General features: G+C 49.2%; 9 protein-coding genes across 9 annotated transcripts; 4 read left to right on the top strand and 5 right to left on the bottom strand.

Annotated features, from left to right (window-relative positions):
• Nucleotides 1-670: 670 nt before the first annotated feature.
• FMAN_05967 (uncharacterized protein) lies at nucleotides 671-2,488 on the bottom strand (the record flags this gene model as incomplete). Its single annotated transcript, XM_041827311.1, has 1 exon — nucleotides 671-2,488. One exon carries the CDS (start codon nucleotides 2,486-2,488, stop codon nucleotides 671-673), a length of 1,818 nt encoding a protein of 605 aa, XP_041678286.1.
• Nucleotides 2,489-2,911: 423 nt separating this feature from the next.
• Nucleotides 2,912-5,417, top strand: FMAN_05968 (uncharacterized protein; the record flags this gene model as incomplete). Its single annotated transcript, XM_041827310.1, has 5 exons — nucleotides 2,912-3,034; nucleotides 3,098-3,402; nucleotides 3,455-3,794; nucleotides 3,844-4,785; nucleotides 4,833-5,417. 5 exons carry the CDS (start codon nucleotides 2,912-2,914, stop codon nucleotides 5,415-5,417), a joined length of 2,295 nt encoding a protein of 764 aa, XP_041678285.1.
• A 630-nt stretch (nucleotides 5,418-6,047) lies between these two features.
• Nucleotides 6,048-7,147, top strand: FMAN_05969 (uncharacterized protein; the record flags this gene model as incomplete). Its single annotated transcript, XM_041827308.1, has 2 exons — nucleotides 6,048-6,150; nucleotides 6,348-7,147. The coding sequence occupies 2 exons, from the start codon at nucleotides 6,048-6,050 to the stop codon at nucleotides 7,145-7,147; spliced, it is 903 nt and encodes a 300-aa protein (XP_041678284.1).
• A 209-nt stretch (nucleotides 7,148-7,356) lies between these two features.
• On the bottom strand, nucleotides 7,357-9,816 carry FMAN_05970 (uncharacterized protein; the record flags this gene model as incomplete). The annotated part of the gene is made up of 3 exons (XM_041827307.1): nucleotides 7,357-7,832; nucleotides 7,884-8,178; nucleotides 8,224-9,816. The coding sequence occupies 3 exons, from the start codon at nucleotides 9,814-9,816 to the stop codon at nucleotides 7,357-7,359; spliced, it is 2,364 nt and encodes a 787-aa protein (XP_041678283.1).
• A 2,193-nt stretch (nucleotides 9,817-12,009) lies between these two features.
• On the top strand, nucleotides 12,010-13,029 carry FMAN_05971 (uncharacterized protein; the record flags this gene model as incomplete). The annotated part of the gene is made up of 4 exons (XM_041827306.1): nucleotides 12,010-12,079; nucleotides 12,161-12,229; nucleotides 12,278-12,605; nucleotides 12,660-13,029. The coding sequence occupies 4 exons, from the start codon at nucleotides 12,010-12,012 to the stop codon at nucleotides 13,027-13,029; spliced, it is 837 nt and encodes a 278-aa protein (XP_041678282.1).
• A 1,086-nt stretch (nucleotides 13,030-14,115) lies between these two features.
• FMAN_05972 (uncharacterized protein) lies at nucleotides 14,116-15,738 on the bottom strand (the record flags this gene model as incomplete). Its single annotated transcript, XM_041827305.1, has 2 exons — nucleotides 14,116-15,158; nucleotides 15,210-15,738. The coding sequence occupies 2 exons, from the start codon at nucleotides 15,736-15,738 to the stop codon at nucleotides 14,116-14,118; spliced, it is 1,572 nt and encodes a 523-aa protein (XP_041678281.1).
• Nucleotides 15,739-16,549: 811 nt separating this feature from the next.
• FMAN_05973 (uncharacterized protein) lies at nucleotides 16,550-17,895 on the bottom strand (the record flags this gene model as incomplete). The annotated part of the gene is made up of 2 exons (XM_041827304.1): nucleotides 16,550-16,956; nucleotides 17,016-17,895. 2 exons carry the CDS (start codon nucleotides 17,893-17,895, stop codon nucleotides 16,550-16,552), a joined length of 1,287 nt encoding a protein of 428 aa, XP_041678280.1.
• Nucleotides 17,896-18,418: 523 nt separating this feature from the next.
• FMAN_05974 (uncharacterized protein) lies at nucleotides 18,419-20,457 on the top strand (the record flags this gene model as incomplete). The annotated part of the gene is made up of 5 exons (XM_041827303.1): nucleotides 18,419-18,473; nucleotides 18,521-19,451; nucleotides 19,524-19,626; nucleotides 19,675-20,019; nucleotides 20,074-20,457. 5 exons carry the CDS (start codon nucleotides 18,419-18,421, stop codon nucleotides 20,455-20,457), a joined length of 1,818 nt encoding a protein of 605 aa, XP_041678279.1.
• Nucleotides 20,458-20,753: 296 nt separating this feature from the next.
• FMAN_05975 (uncharacterized protein) lies at nucleotides 20,754-23,798 on the bottom strand (the record flags this gene model as incomplete). The annotated part of the gene is made up of 3 exons (XM_041827302.1): nucleotides 20,754-21,048; nucleotides 21,101-22,086; nucleotides 22,140-23,798. 3 exons carry the CDS (start codon nucleotides 23,796-23,798, stop codon nucleotides 20,754-20,756), a joined length of 2,940 nt encoding a protein of 979 aa, XP_041678278.1.
• Between the last annotated feature and the right edge of the window lie 1,253 nt (nucleotides 23,799-25,051).

The following is a 25,051-nucleotide window of genomic DNA, read 5'->3' as shown; positions in this document are numbered from 1 at the left end:
CCATTTTTATCCGTACTCCTCCACGATCTGTGCCTCATTCTGTTCTATTCTCGATTTTGAAATGAATTACTCAGCGGCATTTGCTTGTGTGGCATCGATTTGATCAACGTGATCAATCCTCGTGTTGCTCCCCAGTTTCCACTAAAACCTGATGGTTCATCCCACATACGGCACATTGCTTTTCATGAACCCCTGTGTAAGTGGAAGTTATCCAAGGGCGTTCATACGAAAATGGCGAACGAATACAATTGTGAATATGTACCTAAGGATCTACCAAGCTTGGTGAATCATCACCTTTATTAAATCATAACTGTCATTGCTATTGCTGGAAAAATCACCACTTCAGGCATGTTTCCACAATGTCTCAGCTTCATATCATTCACGTGTTTCTACCTACCTCTGTTTCATTCCCAAAAGTAGTGTGAGCCATTCATATGACCGCTTCAGACCAATCTGGGTCTTTCAGGTTAGGTCAGCTGAGCTAATCAGTCAATTAATTGGATTGAATATGCTCAAGTTGAATTTAATATTTAAAAGTCATAACTGAATGATCCCATTCCCAAACGCCCAATCATATCCGTGCGGATACAATCCGTCGATTACATGTTTCTTATGATACAATGAGGCGAGCCTGTTCTTACAAATTGAGTTGTTTGCCCTGCTACTCGCTTCACACGGCAGAGTAGATGCCAGTCACGTACTTGCCACACTCAATCTTTTGTTCCAATGAGACCTTTCGGCCCTTTCCACCGTCCAGACGGATTGTCTTGCGAGGAGTCACAGACAGCCGGTGGAAGTCTGGTGAACCCTCCTTACGAGCATCAGCTGCGCTGTCCAGAGCGGCAATATAAGCTGGAGCGTTCAAGTTGGTTCGTTTTCCGGTGCCGAGCTGATAGTGCTCATTGCCACCCCAGAATACGACGTCTGCTCCCCAGTTGGTCTCGTTCTCGGTCCCTTGACCCGTGACCGAGACTTCGGTGACATTGTCCATGACAGCCGAGCAGTGAGTGGCCCCAATTGACAGAGACTTGAGTTTAATGGGGCTCATCTTGTTGGTTTTCTCGTCAAATTCGAACAGGGACGAAAGACCCTTCACCTTGGTCGGCTTGGGCGAGACGTGTGACCATCGACCAGTGCCCAGTGTCCCGTACACTCCTTGGCCGCAAGCCCACAGATCTGTAGTTACAGGAGGAAGCCTTCTCGCTGGCGCAAGAGCCTTTGTGTTGCCAGGAACTGTCGTGGTTTTCGCATCCACAGTGAAGAAAGTATTGTTCCCACCTGCCGCTATGGATGTTACCGTCGGGACAAGCCCAGTGCCCGCGTAGGACAGGTTGGTAGGAACCATTACCGGAGTGTCAGAAACCGAAAGGCCAAAGTCGGTATCGATCCCAAGCTGGCCGAATGAGTTGTCACCAAACCCAAAAATACGTCCAGTTTTATCAAGAACAGCCGAGTGGTAATCGCCAGTTGCAATCTGTGCCACGTCGAATCCCTTTATAGTTGTGATTTCGTGAGGTTGGTCGTAAGGTCCCTTGGGCCTGTTATGCCAGTTCAAACCTGCAATGCCCATCTGCCCCTTGGAAGGAAACTCGAGAGCACTAGCAGCAGCAGAGAAGACACGTCCTTTGGAGGTGAGCATGAGACAATGCTCCTGGCCGCTGCTGATGTCCTTCACGGTTTCACCATATGACAGACCAGGTGGTGTCAAATTGCGGAAATGTATGTTCTCCCGGGCACCACCAGATCCCCATATAGACCAGGAGGACTTTTTCTGTTCTTCTTTGAGACCACCCTCTTGATCGTTGCGAGACGCAGGGATAGAGTATACGTTGCCGTTGCGCGACAGAGCAATGATTCGATCAAGCGAAACATCAATTTTGACAAGATCTTTGCCTGTAAGTGTAGGCACAGGCGAAGGGTCCTGCTGGTTGTAGCCCAAGCCCCATTGAACCAAATCACCCTTCTCAGTGACAGCTGCACCGAAGATGGATGTCAGCTTGAGGTCCCTGAGAACCTTGTCATCAAAGAAAGAAATTCTCCGAGGTACTTTGACATATTTCTCACTGGAGTTTGGATCGATGACCTTTCCGACATTGGAGCCCCAGGCATAAATCCCAGGATGCTCCCAACTATTCTTAACTTGGAGATGCTGGGAGCTGATAAGATCTCGATTCTCTTCTTTGGACTTGACTTTCTTGCGAGGCTTCTCAAACTCGAGTTCAGCCTTAGTAGGAACTTCGTTCGTCTCGACTTCAGCGGGTGCTGAAGACTTTCCGGTCAATGTGGGATAAAAGTAGGCTCCAGCAGCAGCAAGACCAAAGACGGCTGCAAAACTAATGATTTTACCACCGTGGTTGCGAGGAGGTTGAGAATACTCGCTGCCATAATCGTGGGCGTAGCGAACGCATTGGCGCCGAGATATAGTGAGAGGCTGACGAGCTTGGGAGCGAACAACAGCTCGCCCAAGAGTCGCTCGAGAAACGTTCATTTTGAAAACTCGCTAGCAAAGTGGTCCGAGTCAATGCAATTGGTAATATCAGCCCTGAGAGATTTCAAATTGCATCAAAAGTTGAACCCAATGTCGCCTCCCGATGAAGGAGAAAATGTTGTGAGGTCATAGAGCTGAACCTCCGATAGTAGCTAAGTTATTTACGGATAACTAATGGTCAGCAAAATTCTTTGGGCTGTGGCAGGTCCTGTACTACCTAAGAGACGATGAACTGTGCCACAGGCAGATCTAAGCACACGCCACATCCATGCTGCAGGGTCTCATTGGTACCTATTGCTCCATATTTTTACCGCCATCGGCGGTTCGGCCGCGTTAGCTCCGACTTTAACATTCAACGCCTGTTGCGTGGCTTCTAAGGTAAGTTACAGGAGCTCCCGCGAACCCTTGAGCTCTGTCAACACCATGTACGAGGACTCTTGGTATACGCTGATGCCCGACTTGGGCACCAGCAAGAAGAGTCACTCTAATAGCCATAGTCAGAGTCATGGCCACCGTCGCAAGGAGTCTCTGCTCCAACAACCCAATGTATGCCCCCCGCGAGTTGGCGGCACCCCGCCATAATTGTTGAAGCTCATAAGATGGCTTTAGGAAACAGGCCAAACACACGAAGCTGCGACGCCGTTGCCAAATGTTTACGAAGAAATCGAGGATACCGACACTCCACCAGAACCGACCGTCCTTCGTCGTGCCAGTTCCTACTCCGACTTCTATCGAGTGGTCAAAGAACAGTTGTCTAAAGACACACGACCACGGCCTAAGAAGACCGACAAGCACAGCAGAGCATGGGAAGCTCTGACGCTTTCAGACTCCAGTCAGAAACTTGAAAAACACGACACCATCAGCCTGGACTCATACGATGAGCAATTGCTGGATGCTAGTCAGCAGGAATACTTGTATGCATACTGCGTCATGCGGAGATTCAAGACAGCGCTGACCGATACTAAGACTATATCGCGACCAACTCACTGTCACGGAGCGTCACTTAGATGGCCTTATCGAAGATGCAAATGCTACGCTAAAACTCCTTACCTCCTTATCGAACTCTTTCGGCTCCGTCGAGGCGCAAACGTCAACTTTCCAATCGCAATGCGAAGAACTTTTGCAGGAACAAAGAAGGCTGGAAGTCTTGGCCGACGAAGTCGGCACCGATCTTCATTACTATGCGTACCTCGATAATGCAACAAGACGTCTCAATGCGCCCGGTGCCAGCCGATTGGTTGATGACGCCTCTTTTGGAGAGATGGTCGAGAATATTGACGCCTGCATCGTCTTTATGGAGAATCATGTAAGAGTTCGTCCCATTCACTCTCAAGAGCAGATGCTCATGCAATTAGCCAACATACCGCGACCGCGATACCTATCTCGCACGGTACACTGCGCTTCTCACAAAAGCCCTTCATCTTCTTGAGCATGGCTATAAGACCTCACTGGAAAAGGTATCACCTGAAGTCGGACGTCAGATTATAGCTACAAAATCAGAGTCGGCTCGCCATGCGCTTGCGTATGGTCGTTTCCAAGAGATGATGCTGGACTCGTATGGATTAATACCCAATGTTCACCGCATTATACGCCGCGCATATGATTCTTACGGACAGCGAAACGAGTCCTGCTCTCACTTTGAGACTTACGCAAATACAGCTAACAACATCATTCATACCCATCTCACGACACGAGACCGCGACTTGAAAGTTTTGACGCAATCTGATATCGCAGAGTTCAATAAAGAAGTCAAGAGCCTTTCGGCTGAGACAGCATCACGGAATTTCATCAAGCAATGCTTCGAACGCATGTATAATGAGGAGAATCTGTTCGTGAAACTCTTCGATCTGGAACCCATATGGACACAAGCAACAGACTCAGTGTATCAGGCCATCAAACCCATCAACACCACCATTGCTCATCCTGGCAACTTGACGCCATTGGTGACTAACCTCCAAACTGTCCTACAGACTGCACCATTGGAGACGACGTGTAACGTGGTGGGCTTGTTAGCCAATGAATACTTTGGCGCCGATTTAGATGATATGGAGTCGCCATATTTCATCAAATGCAAGCAATACACCTCACAACTTCTTGCCCATCATCTATGGCCCTTGACGGATACAGTTTTTGAGGCGGAAGTCACAAAAACGATCACAAAGGCGCCTGTTCAAGACGCTTCTCTCAAGATCGGACCTGTTGTCGGTGGCGTAGCATCATCAAATGCCCATCCTTTGGTCAAACAAGCCATCAAACTTTTGAGCATGTATGAGAATTGCATGCCCAAAGAAAGATCTGTAAGCGAATTGCCCTCTAGCACTAGATTTGGCTAACGACTCTGCAGTCGAAAAACAGTTCAGTTGTGTTCAATATTGTTCGAGAAACCATTCAGGTGCTCCAACGTGCAGAAGCAAGGATACAGTCATTAAAGGCTGGCACAGATCCTGATCTGTTTATGGTGAAAAACTTGCTCATCATAAAAAACGAGCTGGTTTCGTTGGAGATTGGTGATATCCGAAACCATGGTGCTTCTATGCAGCACTTTGTCCACATCTGGGACACCCTGAGCCCCCAGAATTGGGTCGGTTTCTTTTCCAACATCATCGGCGGCGGTCTGTGGTCTAGAGGCACACCCTCCGTGACAGCTAAAACCTTGACTGTTGAGGATATGAACGAGCAGCTTGACGAGTTACTGCGACAGTCTATCTATAACTTCACACATCGCTGGGGTACACTGATGAACGACTCGCAGAATAGAAAACCTGGAGTGAAGCCAATCGCAAAGGTGGAGGCCGAACTAGAAAGCTTACTCATGACTGCGTTCAGCAACCAGCCTGAAGTGGTTGGAAAACTCAAGGAGGCTATTGAGCAGCATGCGCAGGCGCAGAATGATGCGAAGGACGAGAAGCAAGGAGCGAAACGCTACTGAAGAGAAGGAAATTGTGTGTGACAATAGAAGCGAGCATTGACTGATGCAAAAGATCCGGACTGACGATCTTTGAATAATGAACAATTTAACAAGCACATAATATGTAGCAACTGAATACTGGCATGTCGGTTTCTCGCGGTTCTAGAGCGTAGATCCCGAGTTCCGGCTTTCATTAGCCCGAAGTCGGTGTCCACCTTTTCAGTGGGCATTCTCAGTATGAAATTGTTAGAAAGGTACATCTTTAGGACGGCCCCCGGAGAAGATGCCGATAAGAGTGTCGGGGAATTACAGTACAGTATCCCACGATTTCCATCAGCCCCTGACGGGCTCACCTCCGAACTTTGCTTGTACTGTTGTATCTCAACACCGACAGTCCGGGCTCCGTTACCGGCTTTGTAATGCTAGCACGTCATTTGCCGAACGCCCTCCGCGATAAATCAACCCCGGATTGCGATATCGATTCGCGCGCCCTAAGTCTGGGTTTCTTATCTTTTCCTCCCCTTTTGTTGTCTTATCTCTGGCGAGCTTCACCTACTTTCTTGGTTGCATTTTTGCTGTTGACAGCTTCATCGCTAGCCGAGGAGAAAGGAAGGACAAAGGTGTTTGTGATCACCCCGCCAAATTGAAGAGATGGACGCTCTTGAGCTGGAGTCGGCCAAGCAGAGCCCGGCCATTGAGACGGCCAAGGATCTTTTCTCTGGCGCTGTCGGAGGAATTGCGCAGGTCTTGATTGGTACGTCGCGATGTTTCCTTCGTTCAGCTATTGGGGAGTTGGTCAGCGCAAAGGACAAAGAAGAATCCTCTGAGCTGGGAAATGAAGAAGAAAGACCTGGCTCAAGATAAGCTTACCCTCCACCATGAAGTCGTCACCAGCATGGTTGTTTGTACAACAGTACGAGTTCAACCCAATGGCTAACATTCTCACCTCAGGTCAACCCTTTGACATTGTCAAGGTCCGACTGCAAACCACAACACAATACTCGTCTGCCATCAACGCCGCTACCACAATCTACAAGAACGAGGGTGCCCTTGCCTTTTACAAGGGAACGCTCACACCACTCATCGGTATCGGAGCCTGTGTTTCCGTCCAATTCGGTGCCTTCAACGCTGCGAAGCGCTGGTTCCAAACTCGCAACAACGGAGCCGAACTGTCGTATCCCCAATACGGTGCCGCGGGTGCCTTTGCTGGTGTCTCCAACTCAGTCCTCTCAGGTCCCATCGAGCATATCCGTATCCGCCTTCAGAGCCAGCCTCATGGCGCCGGCCGTCTTTACGATGGCCCTGGTGACTGTATTCGCAAACTCGGAGCTCACAATGGTGTTCTGAGTGGCATCTACCGCGGTCAGGCTGTCACCATCTGGCGAGAGGCTTTCGCCTACGGTTCCTGGTTCACTGCCTTTGAGTATATGATGAACTCGGACGCTGCCCGCAACAAAATCGACCGCAAGGATATCCCGGCTTACAAGATTGCCCTTTACGGTGGTCTTGCTGGCGAAGTTCTCTGGCTTTCCAGCTATCCCTTCGATGTCATCAAGAGCAAGATGCAGACCGACGGCTTCGGTGCCAACCAAAAATACGCCACCATGCGAGACTGCTTCGCAAAGACTTGGCGAGCTGAGGGGGCGGCTGGCTTCTGGAAGGGTATCGGACCTACACTCGCGCGAGCTATGCCTGTCAGCGCGGGAACTTTTATTGTTGTCGAGATGACCATGCGAGCTCTTAACAGCTAAACAAAAGCGAACAGTGCGAAAATGAGAAATGGAATCTGGTTGATATTTTGATGCAATGAAACGTATTGGGGGGGCTCAATGGCTAGAACAAAAAGGGAAATGATATTTTTAGAAGGTCATGGAGAGATTCAACACGTGAGGCATGAGCGATAGGCCTTGGAGAAAGGCATCGAATGCATGATAATATACCCAATCTTAATCTATTCGTTTTACCACCCTACGTTCTCGTTATTCTCGACACGACGCTGCAGAATGTTTCTTGCGCCTTGCGGTGATAACCCTTCAAGATGGAGTTCCTCGAGTACCTTGCGTGCCTCTTCGTTGTCAGTGAAGACTCGATCGCTGGCGTCCTTGAGTGTCAAGCCACTCGTCTCACCCGCTTCAACCGGAAGACTCAGAAGCTGCATACCCTCAGTCAAGTTATCAAGGACGGATGAACCATTGGGGATGTAGCGTTCGATAGTAGAAACCAAGGCAGCACCATCGCGACGGAACTGGGCTGCACCATAAGTGGTGAACGACTGACGCATAAGGACACTTTGCCATAGATAATCTTGAAGCTTAACAAGGGCTTCGCGGCAGACGCGGCGGAACACTGCAGTTGAAAGAGCTCTGATGAGAAAGTCAAAGTTGCGTTGGAGGATGCGAAGTGGCTCATCAAGTTCTGGCGTAATAGCAAGCTCATCTGCCGCCGCGTTAGCTGATATGCTGTGAACAGTACGGCATGCGGACTTACCAAGGATAGCAGTTTCACCAACAGTTGTCCATTGAACACGGGTGGTGTATGCTCGGAAGGCTTTATTGTGCGACTCGACCAAAGCGCCAACGAGAAGTTCTTGAGCAGCCTTGCGTCGCATGTTATAGGCACTCGCTGTCTCATCAAATAGAGCCCCGTCTTCATGTTTCTCTCCCACTGCCGTAGACGTGCGGTCCTTCACATCATCGTAACTCATGGTACTCGTAATGTTGTTGCCCTGGCTTGATCTCTGCAAAGCTCGAGTCTGGAGTTCATCCCACAAAGAGACAAAGAACTAGAATGTTAGCTCAGTAAGATGACTTTCAGGCGGTTTACATACCTCCTCGTTGCTCCAGTCTTTCAGAGTATTGACAATGTGATCAGCACTGCCAATCACTTTGCAGAGCACCTCGAAACCACCTGTGCCCTCGAGAACAGCAAGGTCTTCCTTATTCGCGGCTAAAGTGCGACCAAAGGTCGTAGACATGCTCTGATAAGCCTGGAGCGAGTCTCGGAGGCGATCGTGATAAGCATCTAAGATTTCAAGTTGAATGCCAATCAAGAAGCGAATTTTGTGCTTGAAGGTACGCACTCTCTCGTACTGACTTGTCACAGATCGCAGAAGATCAGTGACACGCACAGAAGCATATGTTGGCTTCATTTTGCCCTGGAGCGCATAATCGTAATCGATATTGCGAGCATCTTGAGACTCCATGATAGTGTTATATCTCTCAAGAGCGAAATCCTTCTCGGCCTTGAACCACGTATCAAAGTGGTCGTCCAGTATATGTGCGGTTAAGCCAGGCCATCCGTTTTCAACGTCGCCGCCGTCGTAGTTAAACTTGTAGCGAACATTCTCGTCAAATGCCATCAATTGTGACATTAAACTACTCAGGAAGGAGGGGCTCTTAATAGCTTCGAGTGCTACTGATGAGGTCTTCTCCTTCAGCACTGGTAGTAGTGAGGTAATAAAGGCAGAAACAGGGTCGATATAAGCCAGGTTGGTCGCTACGGCAGTGTCCCGGAACTTCTCTGCTAGCAAATAGCCCAAATTATCCCGGAAGAAATCTTCCCATTTCTCAACCAGTGCGATAAACCATGGGAGACAATGAGTTCCAAATGCCTGGGCACCGCTTGTTGGCTTGTCGCTGAGAAAATGGAAACGAAACTCGGAGACAAAGATGGAGGCCATGATTTCAAATGGCAGCAACGGAACAATCTTGTCAGTGTGTGCTATTTCTGGCTTTTGAAGATCGACGAGCTTCTCAATGCAATTGATCCATTCTTCATCCATCTGCAAATGGGTGTCAATCTTGGGCCACTTCCTCTGCTTCAGGACGGCCTCAAGTTCCCCAGACATGGTAGATTTGATCTCATCCCAAAGTGAAGCGGTCACACCTTCGGCATATGCGACGAGGTGAAGGCCCTCCTGGCCAGGTAGGCCTTGTAACTTTTGAACATGCTGTTTTAACTTGATGTACGGCTCCAATGAAGCTTTGGGGTTCTGAGGCAGAAATGATCTCGCTTCAGCTCTAAGTTTTTCAGCATCTTGCAAGAGAACAAGGTAGCTCTGGGCACGCTCAACGGCCTTGATCTTGTTCATAGGCGACTTGAGGCGTTCGATGGCTTGATCTGGGGCATCCGAAGCAGCATAGATCTGAGCACGAAGATCAATGCTCTCTTGAAGCTTTTGAAACTCTTCTATACGAGCAGCAAGTGACCCTTGGCGATCATCGGCGGTGCGCCGGGTCTCTTCGAGCACTTTCACAGCTGTATCTAGCTGTGATTGCAGCTGGTTTCGTTGAAGCTCAACATTTGCGACAAGTGTATCGAGGTCTTCGAGGTCGGAAGTAGACTGAAGCTTATCGTCCAGGAAGTCTTCAACTCGAATATCGAGCGACGTTCCTTGGTTATTGGCGGCTACGGCTGCCATGTTATATATATATAGTGGTTATGCGTTGGTGTTTGTGAGTCTCATAGCGCAACGTAGCTACTCTAAATGACGTGGGGAGTGTGCCCCACTAGATCCGATAGCTACATACTTCTTCTAGATACAAGTGATTCTGGAAGCTGAGATGAACTCGCATGATAGTTAAGCGCGGAGTGCAAAGAAAATTCCGAGCGGAGAAGGAATGGTTTGAAACGCCCGACACCGACTTCAGTCGAAGAGAGTCGTAATTGAAGTCGATTGCGGTGGCTGAACGCCAAGCCTGGAGAGTTAGTCGGGTGGCTGGGTTCTCATGAGATGGGGGTTGTCATGATGGATATCACGGCTCTCTCGGGAGCATAAGCTCACGGTTACGACGGAAAGAGTTTACATATCATGTTGATCTTGTGCTTCTAGGAGAGGAGTCGTCGTCAGACACTTGAGTAAACAGTTTTGCATTTCATGTGAATTCCGATTGAACCGCACAGTCTAAGTACAGAGAACTGCAAGGTGTGGTTTAATGGAAGAAGACGAAACTTCAATTCTATATAGAATACATATAGTCCCTCAAGCTCAAGATGGTGCTGTCTTGATACGACCGAGACTTTGAAAACTTGCGTAGTAGTTTTCGCCGTGATTCAGTGATCCTGAGTCTTTGTCCACACCGCGTACGGTTTGGCCGCGGGACAGCGTCGTTGGCTCCGACAGAGTGGATAATAACACGACTTCTTAGCTCGAGTTGGGGAGAAAAGATTCCATGAGCAAAAGTCGGGGAGTTTCAAGCCAGTTCTCGCTTACTCGGGGTAAATGGGGCGAATAGATTGAGACCGGGTTGTGAATGGGATAACCGAGTAGATGGATCTCAGTCACAGAATATGCCCGAGCACGAGTATTCGAGTGGTGTACTCGGTACGTAGTCCAATAACTTGTCGATTGAGGCTATCGACGTCCGTCGCAGCACCAGGACCAGTCCAGGCGGAGGAACAAATAAAAATCGAATCTACTCCGATGATACAATTGGTATAAGATGAATAGGTCGATAGCCCGATAAAGTACGGAGGAGCGAGAGTCCATTCGAAACGGCGCCAAATCGTCATGACAACTGCATTAAGCTGAGAGAGGTCCCGCTATAGCTTCTATCCTTGGCAACCCTTGGCAAATCTGGGCGCTGACGAGCTCTGGCCGTACATAGAAACGCGTCGACTTTGCGGCGAAGCGCTACGTAAGATCGTAGATCCTAGGGTTCAGGGATCAAGCCCAGGAAGTTGCTCATCTGCGCTGCTGCAGGTCCAATAACACCTTGCCTCTTACAGCTTAGCGCCCGATCGCGTCTAGGCTTCTCCTACCCTCTGCGGCGCCGGTTAGCGGGTTGCCCGGTGCTGAAAGGAGTCCCCAAGCCCCCTGGCCCTGTCTTACCTGTCCCAGAGCTCGCCCAGCTGGCAACTGTGGCTCCACAAGTAAAACGTCACCGTCGCCAGGCCAACGCGAGTAAATAGGTGGCTGGTCACTACACCTCTGCATCGCCCACCGAAAAGTCCAGAGGTTGGTAGTTATCCCAAGTCTTTCCCAGCCATCGAATATCCTCCCAATTGTCTGGTATTGGTATACGAAACTGCTCCGACTAATTGACTGACTGACCGCTTCTCTCCTTTCCTTCTCTCCTTTTCTCAGGAGATTCTCTAACAAAACCAATAAGTCTTCACCCTCGTTAGCAGAACGTGTGAACTGATCTTCAAGGCTCTTGATTTATCGTGGCCAACTCTCAACTTAACTTGACTTCCTAACTTAACCTCCTTTAACAAGATCTCACTATTGCAGGGCCCGACTTTCGCTCGTTGTCACCGACCGTCGTCTTTAGCCCACATACATTCCAGTGTCCATTGTCTACCGAGACATCGCTTTCTCCCGCCCGCATTCCACCACTTCTTCACCTTCACTTCGACAAAAACCAGTTGTTCCCGAGACAGATTGACTGATCCAGTCCAGTGGAGGAAGTTCGGGGTCGATCAAAGGATCGCTTCCAGAGTGTTACGCAACCCAGCGGTAACAGAAAGAGCAAGGAAACCAATTGATATTGGCCTTGAGGAACTCGTGTTCGTCGCTCCCTAACTGGGGGACGAGCGCAAACAACTCAGTTGTTTCCCGCTACTACTTCAACAGACAACAATTTGAAGGAGTGTAGGATCAACATCATTCACGATGGGTTCCGGGACGAGCAGCAGCAGCAGCTCGTCCTCTAGAAGGCAAAAAGTCCAGGTCGGCTGGTATCGTAAGTCACTGTCTGATCTCGGGACATCGATCCAATGTCTCAGCTGATACAGTCCGCATCGCTAACATCCAATTTCACTAGGCTTCGTTCCATTCCTCGGTTATCACCATGTGTTGATGATCCTTATCGCCATCGCCATTATTCTATTATGTGAGCTATTTTGCCCCTAAAACGAGATGACCTTCTAACAAAAACAAGCACTGCTTCTCGCTGGCTGTTCATCGTCCTCGCCACTTATCCCCGACATCTTCCTACTATCTATCTACTACAAGGACTACACAGCAGTGCCCGATACAGCCCAGGTCGACTACAACCTCCATTCAGCTATCGAGAACATCGCAGGCGACGCTTCATTGCAAGCTCGCGTTGGCTACTTCGGTATCTGTATCAACCCCGACGGTGGTTCCTGGCTGTGCAGCAACAATGCCACTGCACTGGCTAAGGAGGTTGATGTGGACCAAGATCCTCTCAACCTCATCTGGCTGGCTGCTCAATTCAAAGATATGATTGTATTCCCATATCTCATGTCAGTTTTAACTCCACGTGCACCGAAATCGAGCCACACTAACCTGATTCTCAGTATTATCGCCATCATCTTCGCTTTCGTCTGCCTCCTCCTCCTCGCGACCTTCCCCGGATGGCACGAGGAGACTGATTCAGAAGGCTCTGACCGCGAAGTCAAGCCTTTCCCGTCTCGTCCCGTCTCCCAAATTGCTCTTGCCCTGATCTTCGTCTCAGCCATCTTCGTCCTTGTATCTGTGCTATGGCAACATACAGCGTCCGTAGCCGCCTCGGTTATAGCCCAGGATTTCGGAAACGGAGCTGTCAAGAGTGGCGTGGGTACCAGCGCCATGGTATTGGGTTGGTTCTCATTCGCCCTACTGATAGTTGTTACTATCGGTCTACTCATTATGATCCTCAGTATAAGCGTTCTCAGTTCGATGGTATAGGATACCTCGAATTCACCTGAGTCATCGCGGACTATTGAGGACTAAGGTTGTCGAATAAATATACATATGTCGACTATAATCTTCGACACGAGGATGGTAAGATCAAAGACGGTAAAGGGCATCAGCATCGGAGTTACGGAAATGATTTTGTTTACTTAAAAACGTTGAGCGATCGGTTATAATTTCGGTCTTTCAGCCTCGACATGGGACGGCACAGTGGCACCGTACCACACCGCTTTATTCTATTCATGACATAGCCTGATTCATGACATGATGAGATATCGGACAATCGATACGATGGCCACTGAAAACAGAGGCTCCTCGACCGAAACTCGGCATGACCATGAGCTGGAACGATGAAGCGAAACGAGGAACGCACATCTTTTTTTGCATATAGACTGAGGGACCACACAGAAGACCGATCTCTCAAGGTGAGAGACCGCGTGGGATGGATGCACTGCAAGATACGATTTTTGAGACCACGAATAGGATGTGGTACGGGAATATGGGATATATGTCTTGACGTGTGAGGAGGAAATGGGAATTGTTTATCGACATGTATTATCAAGGCAATTTATTGTCGCGCGTTTGCGAAATTGAGGATTTGGGTCTGATTTTGATCTTTGTGTTTGTTTGCATTACTGATCACTTTCCACGCTTCTTATTATAGATTGACCGAGTGTGTGCGCACGAGAGAATGATGTTGGGGCTTGCGGCACCTTGAACGGACAGGATTTGATGGATGAAGATAAGGGAAAATAGCTGTGCCTCTACTAGGTAGTAATGGGCCCCTTCTTTACCGAGGGTCATCAAGACAATAAATTGAGTTGCGAATATCTTGGTCGACACTTTGCATGTAATCTCATTTGGCTATAGTAGGTAGACTAACTAGCAACCTATATAAATCACTGATGAACTCAGACAGATACAGCACTTAGCAGTTGGTCTGTATATATCTCAGGGTGGAAAAGCTTTGAGTGTTGCTAATACCTCAACACTCGTTTTCTCAGTTGCTTCATAGTAACGTGTCTGTTGAACCTCCTATCTAAACTTGATATCTTTGCATGCTTATGCCCAGAAATTCGACTACCACGTTGCACAATCTTTTGGCACACCATTATAATCCCTCACCACTTCCTTTCCCTGGTCAAGAGTTGGGTTCCGCGTTATTTGCTGATGTAGTGTTGATGTTGGTTGACTGATGGCTCGCCCTCTTCTGTTAGACCCCGGACAGAAAGTCTGGCAGTATGTGTTTATGTTCGTTGATAGGTTATCCTCTGCTGGAAGTTCGACTGGTGTTGTGTTGATTTGTATAGCGAGTTTCTGGTCCATTGGCACCTCGTTGGGTCGATTTAGATGGTTCAATGCACCAACAATTGGAACCATATGGTGGGGAGAACTATCAAGCTCAGCAATTGGCGGTATCCAGCTGTAGTCAGGTCTTGTTACACCGGACGAGATGGAGGATAATGTTGCAGAAGACGAGTTTGACCACGTGAGCTGCCCCGGATAGTGACCAGAGGGCATATGGTGAAGCTGAGACGCTGATCGCGTGGCTGCTGGAGGTCTTGAAAGTGAATGCTGCTGATAATAAGGGCTTGAGATGCTTGGTGATAGACGTGACGGAGTGTAGTTGAGGCTTGCTCGCTGGCTAGTTTGGCTCAGATCAGAGACACTATCATAGGGGCTATGAAGTGGGAGATGCTGGTCAGAATCATTCTTGGCGAAATGTGCAGGCCGTCTTTGAGATGGAGCCGTCACTGGCCGGTTCAATAGACCATTGTTGGCTGGCGCCAGAGGCGGTGAGTGTCTCCAGTCTAAGGGGTCTCCTAGAAGCAGACTCAATCCTGCGAGGGCCTCAGTATCGTAAGTGGCACTTGAAGTGAAAGATTTAGGTAGAGCTGTGCTGTTCATGTTGACTGGGACAAGTTCTGGGAGTGACTCAGGCGCATGTTCTATGTGCATCGTCTGCGAACTCGTTGATCTATGAAGAGACTGAGGTACTTGGAGCGAGGATGGAGTCGTTGGTGTGGCGGATTCTGCGTTGGTGCTGAAGACTATGGTTGGAGTTGGAGCATCAATAGACTGAACAATTTGTGGTTTCCTGGTAGAAGCTAGGGTGACACATGCTGTTAGATCATTGTATCAATCAAGTTATATGATGGGAATATTCAACTTGCCCGTTGCATCACCAAGAAGATCCCCTAGCAGCGCAACGTTATCAAACACTGCGGCTTCATCTCTTACACCGCACTTCTCCTTAACTTTCACGGGTTCAGGAACAGGAGCCAAAAGAGCGATCTGTCTCAGAAAGTTCAACTCAGCGAGCACAGCGGCATGATGTCGACTAACAATAGGCTCCTGGCTCTTGAACTCACTCGCATCTACAAGCACCCATGCCATGCGTTTCGAAAATGTGGTCTTTCCACCTCTGTCGGCCTCAGGGCGACATCTCTCGACAATCTCGCAGACTTCTTGAAGCCCTCTTTGAGCTGATTCGATAATGCTGTGTACGCGCTCAAGAACCTTTGGGCGGCGCTGAAGGAGATGGAGACACTCTTGACGTAGTTCTATGAGATGCTGAAGATCTGAGTCGCATGTTCGAACGAGCTCGAGACTGCGACGGATATCGTTCGGGACTTGGTCGTGGTCCAGCGCCCAGGTCAGGAGGTTGAAACTTGCATGTATTGCCTTGAGGGGGTTGGGCATGCTGAATGAGGACAGAGTACTGTGTTACTAGAAGTGAATGCTCTTATATAATGGAGTGCTGCTGATGATTTTAGTGAGAAGGGCAATATGTAAGTGATGATCGAGGTAACTATTGAGTAATCCTTGTTAAGCTGCAGGTGATGAAAGAGGCGAGACAATAATCCTCACATTAGTCTTCCCCGCTCAGACAAGAAAAGAGAGAACAAAATCAGGCTGCGGTCTAAGTCTATTTCTGATTTGCACAATATCCATCCACTATCATGTTGCTAGGACCCATGTTGAGAGCTGACGCCAAATGTGATATTGAGGCATGTGGCTTGCATATCTAGAAGCAGACTCTGAGAAAAGACTCAGCTCTCAGCCACTCACGCCCAAGCAAGCAAGACAGGCCAATAGTCGGATGCAATCCACCAGCTGAACATTTAACTGGTTATGTATCGGGTGGGTGTATGTCACATGAATTACTGTGTTGTGGTGTTGGCCATAGACTTGGTTCAAGCCACCTCCCAGTGTGTCTGAGAGAGAATGGTACGCTTTCAAATATGTACTAACCAAGTGACTTGGCTTACTCGAATCATGGCATAGAAAGCAATATATGTCGTTTGTTCATGGATTGGGACGAACTGTCAGTCTCTTGTAAGTTCACTGTGTCATAAACACTCTCATTTCGGGACGTGGCTATAATTCTAATAAGTTATGCAATACAGGACTACATATCGACCCCATTTTCAGCTCATCAAATCCTACCATCCAATAAAAGACGCCCAATGACCAAAAGGTTGCAGTGAATGTGCTCCAGGCTCCCTCTCCCTCACAAACTCACAGTCTCAGGTGCTACTATCTCCTTGGGTGATCTATACCTCGTTCCATCGTTTTGGCTGAGCCTTTCCAAGCCAGGACACACCACGATCCTACGGCTTTTTGTAACGGATGTACTGTTGCTAAAAACAAACCCCCAGTCACTCGGCTGCGATAGAACGACATAGCCCAATTTGGTACACTCAAGAATGACAGCCTGCAGATGGTTCATCTGATCCTGTAGGCCAGCAGTGTCTTGTGTAACAAACACCCCCAAGAACTGGTTTAGCTCCTTCGCAAGAGATAGAGCCATAGGGGAAGCTTCTGTCACTGACACCGGGAGTGGTGTTCTCTCGTCCGGGTTAGGATGGAGAAGCAGAGCAGAGAGAGTGCGCCACCTTGAACGCGCCAAGATGATGGCTGAAAGTTTGATTAGATATTTCTCTAATCAGGCTCTGGTCAATGTGGGAGTGTCTTACCAGGATTGCTTGCGTTTTCAGCCGAGTGGCTTCTTTGCGTCAGTGTTGCAACCTCTGGTGGAAGCATGGACAAGCTGCTGCCAGAATTGAAATCGAGGCTCCGAAAGATGACATGCGAGAGGGCATGACGGAGTCCAACTTGAGAGGTCTTGGGGCTGAGGCAAATGGCAGCAACTGTGTCTGCCTGCAGTCCTGACGCTTCTGGTGAGTAGCCAATATTGATGAGGCTCTGAGCCACCTCAGCAGGGTCGGCCTGGACTTGGGGTCGACGGTAATAGTTCTCGACGTGCTGATAAACGAGTTCGGATAGTGAGCGCAGCTCTGCTTGGAGGTCCTTGTCCGGAGTTGCCTCGAGAAGAAACTGGCTGAGTTCAGCATCGTGCGTGGACGATGAAACTATGACCTGCGTGCCATCCTTGGGTTCCGTGTATCTTTGATCTGTTAAAACAAATCCTTGGTTTGCTGGTTTGGCTCTCCGCCGTCTCCGGAATAGTAGAAAGGCTGCTATGAGTCCCAAAGCAAGGCCAGCAACAAGGCAGCCGATGGCAACTCCAGCGACAGGACCGCCTTTGAGTCCGTCCGGCGATCTTTCCGATGAATCTCCCTGGCCAGTTGGCTTTCCATCATTCAGATCTGTGCGTGACGCGCTGGATGGGATTCCTTCTTGGCTTGATGTGGTTGCCTCTGAAGCCTGCGCACTGTCAATTGCCACTGCCTCTGTTGTGGCCAGTACAATCACATTGGGGATTGTGAGGCCTTCAGGAGATGCATTAATGTTTTCTGGGGCAATGACGGACGTAGTAGTTTTGATCTCCAGAACCGTCAAAGTTGTAGGGCTCCTCACGACTGTTCCACTCAACACTAGAGTCGTTGAATTCATCTTCGTAGGATAGAGATAAAGATTCTTAAAAGGCAAGAAACTCAGCAGGCGGGGCAAGCGTTGCTGAAAGGTTTCAAGGGCGATAATAAGAAAAAGAACGAGAAGGCCTCGAAAGCTTTCAGAGCAGGCGTTGCTTTTGACCACCAGCAAAAGCCCCAGTAACAGCCATTTGATTGCCACCACCAAGTTCCTCTCCTCTTCTCTCCTCTCCGTCGAGGTCCAGCTAGCAGCATCCCTTGTCAAGCCACTCAGCACGGGGGAACATTGAGATCCATGTTTCATTATCAGGCTGAGGCCGAAGGCCTAGTCTGTCTTTTCCCAGCCGACCTGCTGCATATTGACCCGCACACCCTTAGAGGTGCGTCAAGCAAACCAATATCACCAAGTCCAGCTCCGGCGGCTGAGAATAGGCCTGTCGCATGGGCCACTTCCGAGGCTTGTCACATTTCTGGCAATAAGGCTCTCAGGTTATCTTTTGATTCTTCCTCAGTTGCTTCTACAGAGAAATCGAGTAGACTAACAAATGGAAGAACAACCAGACTTGGCTATCTCTGTGGACCTTGGTACGACCTTTACGGGTGAGTAGTGTTCCCGCAAGTACCAGAGAAAAACTGATCCGTTCTAGGTGTCGCCTGGATGAGGCATGGAATCCCTATTCAGGTCGTCAACGACTGGCCCGGGAGCGACGACAGAGGTGATCGAAAAGTCCCCACGACAATCGTATACAACGCTGATGGAAGCATTTCATCTTGGGGATTCATGTGTGCTGACGATGACCACGATACGAGCAAGACACGGAGGGACTTCTTCAAGATCTTTCTAGATCCAGAGACCCTCGACGCAGCACAGCATCAGGGTCTAAGCAACGTCCCGCAAAGCACTGCCCAGGCTCGCCAATTCGTGACAGATTATCTGAAGCAGATATATGCGCATATCAAAGATAGCATAGAAATGCGCATGGGCATAAAACATGTCGGTGGGTGGGACCGCATGGCCGTGCTGTTCCTTTTCAGTGCGCCCACGACGTGGACGAGTATGGCTATCATAAACACCTTCAAAGGCGCAATTCATGATGCTGGATTCGGAACTGGAGGCCCAAAGCATTCAGCATTGGTTGACCTCACAGAGTCCGAGGCCGCAGCTGTGGCAACTCTCAAGACTGGAGCGATAAGTCTCAAGGAAAACAGCGTATTTCTGACCGTGGATGCTGGTGGTGGCACAACGGACCTCGCTCTGATGCGAGTCACTTCCACAAACTCGAGCTTTCCACAGCTTTCTCAAGTCGCTGCCGTCAGCGGTGTAGGTGTTGGCTCGTCACTTATTGATCGCGCATTTGCAAGACTTGTTTCGCAAAGAATGGCCGCGAATCCCGACTTCAAGCTTCCGGCTGATTTTGCAGCACGCATGGCTCGAAGTCAAGGATTTAAGAGCGTCAAGCACAAGTTTGGCGAAAAGGTATACATGCAGCCAGTATACAAAATTATGATGGAGGGTGTAGGATACGATGTGAGCCACGAAGGCCTCGGAGTTCAAGATGGACGCATGCTTTTTACCAAGTCAGTTACTGTCCCGCTACTAAAAAACGCACTCTCTATTTCGACTTACTAAGTATGATTGATCCGCTGCAGGCAAGACATTCAAGCCCTCTTCGATGTCCATATCGAAGCAATCATGGCCCGAATTCACAAGCGACTTGACTGGTTGACCGAAAAAGGTCTTTCAAAACAAGTGGTAAGGCGCTCCCGTTTGAAGCTCGACCTGGGCTCATTGCGTATACAGGAGTATGTGATTCTGTCCGGTGGGCTGGGTAGTTCAGCCTACGTCCGTGAGGTTCTCCAAGAACACTTAGCCAAGCTGCAGCATCCAAATGCCCGAAATATCCTTGTTATACCCTCCCAAGACCCGCAACTGGTGGTCGCTCGTGGAGTACTCGAGAATAAGCGACAAAGGATGGAGTCGGGGAATAAATCCGTGCTCAGCACTTGGATTGCTCGAGCGAGCTACGGTGTAATCGTTCAGGAGGTCTATATGCCTTCACGACACTTTGATGAAGAAGTCCGACAAGATCCGTGGGACCCAAGTGTGAAGTGGGCGACTAATCAGATCCAATGGTTGATCAAAAAGGTATGCTTCAGGCCTTTCTTTTTGCTCACAGACTGGATTGACAAAAGCCCACAGGGAGATACCGTGGACCCGGACTCTCCGTTGGTCAAACGATTCGAAATCAGGCTGAAAGATGGAGACACTACACGCGCGTGGGACGCGGAAATTGTGGTGTCCAACAACGAGGCCGAATGGCTTCCTCGAAGCCTTAAACAAGCCGGCGTTATGAGACTTTGTTCTGTAAAGAGCAACCTCGCTGGCATCAAACAACATCAGCTCGTCCTCAAAGAAAAGCGAGGAACTTGCTTCCGGCGTGGACACAAGTTCTACATTTGTAGGTTCGATATTCGAGTGATTGTTGCTCCAGCAGACCTGAGATTTGAGCTCTGGTTTGGGGGGACGAAGTTCTCTGGCAATCACCAGCCTATCTCGGTCCAATGGGATGCAGCTAAAGGTTGAGAGACTAGGTGACGAAGATGGAACAAAGTGAGTGACCTCACTCTAGACCACGAAACGCTAAGGAGATACCCCGGCTGCAGATGAAAATTGTATGTACATTGATATATCCTCAGATGACTAGCGCCTTATAACCATACACTATCCTGGCCATTCTCCAAAAAAAACGCCTTTGTCGTGGCTTCGACTTGCCCGATATTGAAATAGCTTTGCGACTCTTCGGCCTCCTTTTCAAAACTTCAACCTTCTTTGAGCGAGGTCTCAGTATAATGGCTTGTAAACACGCGGTGAAATACCGTTCACGTCGACCTCTTGAAAGGATGCGCTTCGGTGTTGAGAACCCATTCGTCAAGACTGATGACGTTGGGCTCTGAAAAGAGTAGATAATAGTACTTGAGAGTCTCGGAAATCCAGAAGCTCTCCATCTCGTCCTTCAGATTGTTCTCTGTGGCCATCACGTCTTCGATGGCGCTGTTGGCGAATTCGGTGCGTGTAGCAGCAATTGTAGCCTGGAACATCTTCCAACCCTTGTCCATCCAGGTAGTATCGCCAGTAATGCGATACATGTACCAAACAGATTCGATCGCCTCGGGTCTGTAACTTTACGTTAGGAGAGGCAACAAAAGTATCACAAATGCAAACTTACCGAAGGATGTAATTCCGGTTTATTATATCGGTGTAGCCTGGAGGGAGCTTTTCTCTTTGAATCCTCGACTTGACGTACTCCTCGTGCGTCGCAGGCCTCTCCAGAGGTATATCATCAGAAGCAGCAACCTGTTCTGCGTTTCTGACGGCATCAAAGCTGTCTACGGTGACAGGCTTCGGGGCGATCGTCTTTTCCGTTGTATCTTGGACAGCAGCGGGTTTGTTTTCTAGCTCGACTGGAGCAGGTTTGGCTTTCTCCGAATCAGACTTGCCTGGATCAGCCTTTTCTGCTTCGGTATTTTCAGATCCGTCCTTGTTCAGCCCGATTTTCTGCTTGAGTGAATCGGGGAGCGTTGATCCAAACTCCGAATCGTCCTCTTCCATACTCCTATCCAGTTCAGGCATCGGTATTCCTGCCCGCTTGACCACCTTTGGGGGATTAACGACAGGCTCCGGTCCCTTATTTGAATCATCGGGCTTGTCTTGTTGGGCAGCGGCGGGAGCAGCTCCTTCTGCGAGTTTCCTCTGGGCCTCGCCATCTGACCATTTCCGAAACTCACTATCGCGCCATTCTCTGTTAGGGTCGAGATCCTCATACCAACTCTCTTCACTGAAAGCACACTTTTCTAGGGCAGGGCAAGCGACCAGGTGAGCATATTCAGGCATTATACCGGTAACTGTTGACTGATATGCCCACACGCAACCATCAGTGAGCTTTTTGGCCTTGTCGATATCCCCATCACGACCAAAGATCTTACCGCCTAGTCCATACATGCCTCCAACGAAGCACGCGAGATGGGCCATGTCGTAGGTCTTTAGCCATTCTGAGTCACCCCGGCTAGAAGTCGTCAACTTTCCTGTGAAGAACACATCCCAGCCTTCGTCTTTGATCATAGGTCGATAAAGCAACCATTCATTAATCGCGTCGATGGTGTTCTCGTAGAGCGGGCGATACTTGGGTTCCAGACCATTCAATAGCAAATATTGCTAAGTTTACGTCAGACAAAATTATCATGAAGAATGGTGACGGAGCAACATACCTTGGGGAAATACTCGTAGGCTGAATCTTGGGCACCTCCCATATGGTAATGTCCGTAGTTAGGGCTACTGGAAACTAGACCCTGAGGCTTGCAATCCCAGTCTGCCGAAGAACCATCCGCAGCAAGAGGGGGCGCCTGTTGAGGCCCAGGTCGAGCCGGTGTCTGATCATCCGCTTTAGTTGCCTCATCGGTATCTACAGGAACATCGCGGCGTCGGAGCTTGTCCTCCCAACGACTGTCAGCCTGAGGGAGCTGTGCGGGAGAGGCTACATCTCCGCCCAGCTTCGTGGGATCAAATCCTTCAGGTTCCTTAGTCAGGTCGGCAGAATTGACTTGCTCCCGCGCCTCCTGGCTGAGGCTTTCAGTCCGGGTGGTAGCGGTCCTGTTGCATCCAGAGGCATCGATGCGTTCGGGGAAAAGCCCTGGAACATCAGTACCCGCTGCTTGCATCTCAATCAAGGCGTCGGTGATACGGTCAACAGCATCATAGTATTTGTTAGTACCCGTCAATTGAGCTAAGCGAGTGAACTCCATAGACAGAGTTCCAAGCTCAGCGATTCCAACAGTGCTCGCTCGGTGGGGTTGTGAAGCATAAGGCTCATGCCATCGATAATACAATAGGGGCATACGGTTAGGCGTATCAAAAACGCCCATGAGGACCTCCGCAAGTTCGACGGCCTTATCCAGCAGAATCTTATACTGGCCAGAGGATCCACCACTAACATCGTACGCAGCGATAAGGCCGCCCAAGTAGCGAATGGTAGTTTCAAAAACGGGAATGTCGTTACGTTCGGAATAAGTGAAGTCGACATTGGCGACGGCCTTGGCCGCTTCATCAAACTCCTCTTTCATACCAGCGATCCAAAGAGTATCAAGCGAATCGATGAGTGTCGCGCCCCAGCCACAAAAGGTGTCGCGATACTTCATAGAAGCAGGCTTGAGTTCATCATGTGGGAATGCAAATTTGCGATAACCAGTCCAGGCCCGTTCAATTTCTGCCTTGACACGTTTCAGTCGATCCAACCGGGTGGTGCTTGTCTGTACGTCTTCAGGTTGGAAGTCGAACTGGATTCTGTTGATACTGGGAGCTGTGCCGGTTGGGACTGGTCTGATTGACTCAGGGGGGATAGGGAAGTTCTCCTTGGGCTTGGTCCAGTGAACCTTGGATCCATCAACGTTGACATCGGGAATATCAGGGTTGTCGGCCTGCTTAGGAGGGTCCTTGAAGTGAACATCGGGAATCTGTGGTGCACTTTGCTCGGCTGGCTGCTTGTGCTCTTCCTTCTTGTCATCTGGCAGCGCAGCGTCCCCAACAGAGATAGGTTCATCGACGACAGGCTTCTCTTCTGCCGGTGTGTCGACTTTCTCTGCAACCTTCTCTGGCAATGTTGGTCCATCTTGAGGTACTGCTGGTTTGGGTTTATTGGCAGCGTTGGAATCCTGCTCGGAATCGGGAAGCTGGACGGGTGGTGGTACGACAGGCGGTTCAAAGGCTTCTTTCGAGCCCTGTACTGGGTCAGAAGCTGGCTGGCTTGATTGCTTCACCGTTTCAAAGCGAGGAGACTGTGACCACGAATTCTGCATGAATCGATACAGCAGGAAGACCATAACCACAGCGACTATGGCATAAAATCGTCCACGCCGACGAAGTGGAAGCATTGCGATGGATCGTTGCTCGCCGAGGCAAGGCTTCTGGGGGGGCGATTAAGGCTCAGATAAAAGATTCAATTCGCACTGCGCCCTTCTATAAGGTGACGTGATGTTTCGCTAGAGGGGTCGCTTGATCTATGTCGTCAAAGACTGTGGTGTCGCCTATGGTACTGAGCACATCAGCATTCCGTTTGGTACCAGACCAACTTGAACTGGATTTCTTGTGCCTCCTTCTTTGTGTCGGGTTAGCCAAAAGAGGAACACAAATAAGTCAAACTCCAACAAGAAAACGACGCAAAAGAGATGCAGATGGAGAAGACAAACAAGATAGCGAACGTTACAGGGTGTCGGGGGACAAAGACAAGAAAGGGCATTCTCAAAGTGAGAGCTAGCAGAGGAAGGGGCCCGCCCTCCACCAACCTGACCAGGAGAAACCACATTTTAGTGGCATTGGTTGGCCGGTATGAGGTAACGTCAGGGGCTTTATGGAGTCTAGCGTACACCCCTGGTGCTAACTTTAGTATCATCGCAGGGTCTTCCCGTTGCATTCCTGCAAGTTTAAAAGGCTCATTAATGAACTCGTGGCGGATTGATATTGATTGTGATTACACGCCTGTTTACTATTATATGCTGATATAAGGCGTTCTTTTTGGCTCTGAAATAATGTTGCTGTCAACGAATAACTCAGTGAGCACATCCTTGGGTTCTACGACCTTGATACTGCATCTGATTGTGTTGAGTTCCTGATAGTTTACTCGAAGCTACGTGGTACTGATCAGGACCTAAATGCGAAACCGACCCTTTCCATTTACTTCTCCTCGGCACCGAGTATTCACATGTGTTTGTTAGAATCAGGATTAGTTTGTTTGGCTGTGCTCCGTAACTCAATTGCGTTTAAACTACCACCCAAAGCTTCTCACACGTGCATCCATTCCCAAACCGGTCATCCTGGACCCTCGGTCTCAACGGGGCCGTTACCGCGCCGCTTATGCTCCGTGTTCTAGATTTAACGGAGCCTCGACCTCCGATATCAGATTTGGTATTCCCACTTCTATTTCTTATCCACCTTGAGACATTGTTGTCGTATAGTCAACGAAATACATTTAATATTTCACAGGAACAGAACACAGAAGATACCAAACCACAAAAGGGGTCGCATCCATAAAATGCAACGTATTGCATAAAGTTTATTGTTTCAATCGTCCCATCTAACTGATTTCCAGCCCTGGAGCATAGATTTCTCCTCGATAGTATAAAACATT

Source organism: Fusarium mangiferae (assembly GCF_900044065.1).
Source record: "Fusarium mangiferae strain MRC7560 genome assembly, contig: FMAN_scaffold002, whole genome shotgun sequence".
In the NCBI taxonomy this organism is placed as follows: Eukaryota; Fungi; Ascomycota; class Sordariomycetes; order Hypocreales; family Nectriaceae; genus Fusarium; species Fusarium mangiferae.
This window is presented reverse-complemented; position numbering and strand designations above follow the sequence as displayed.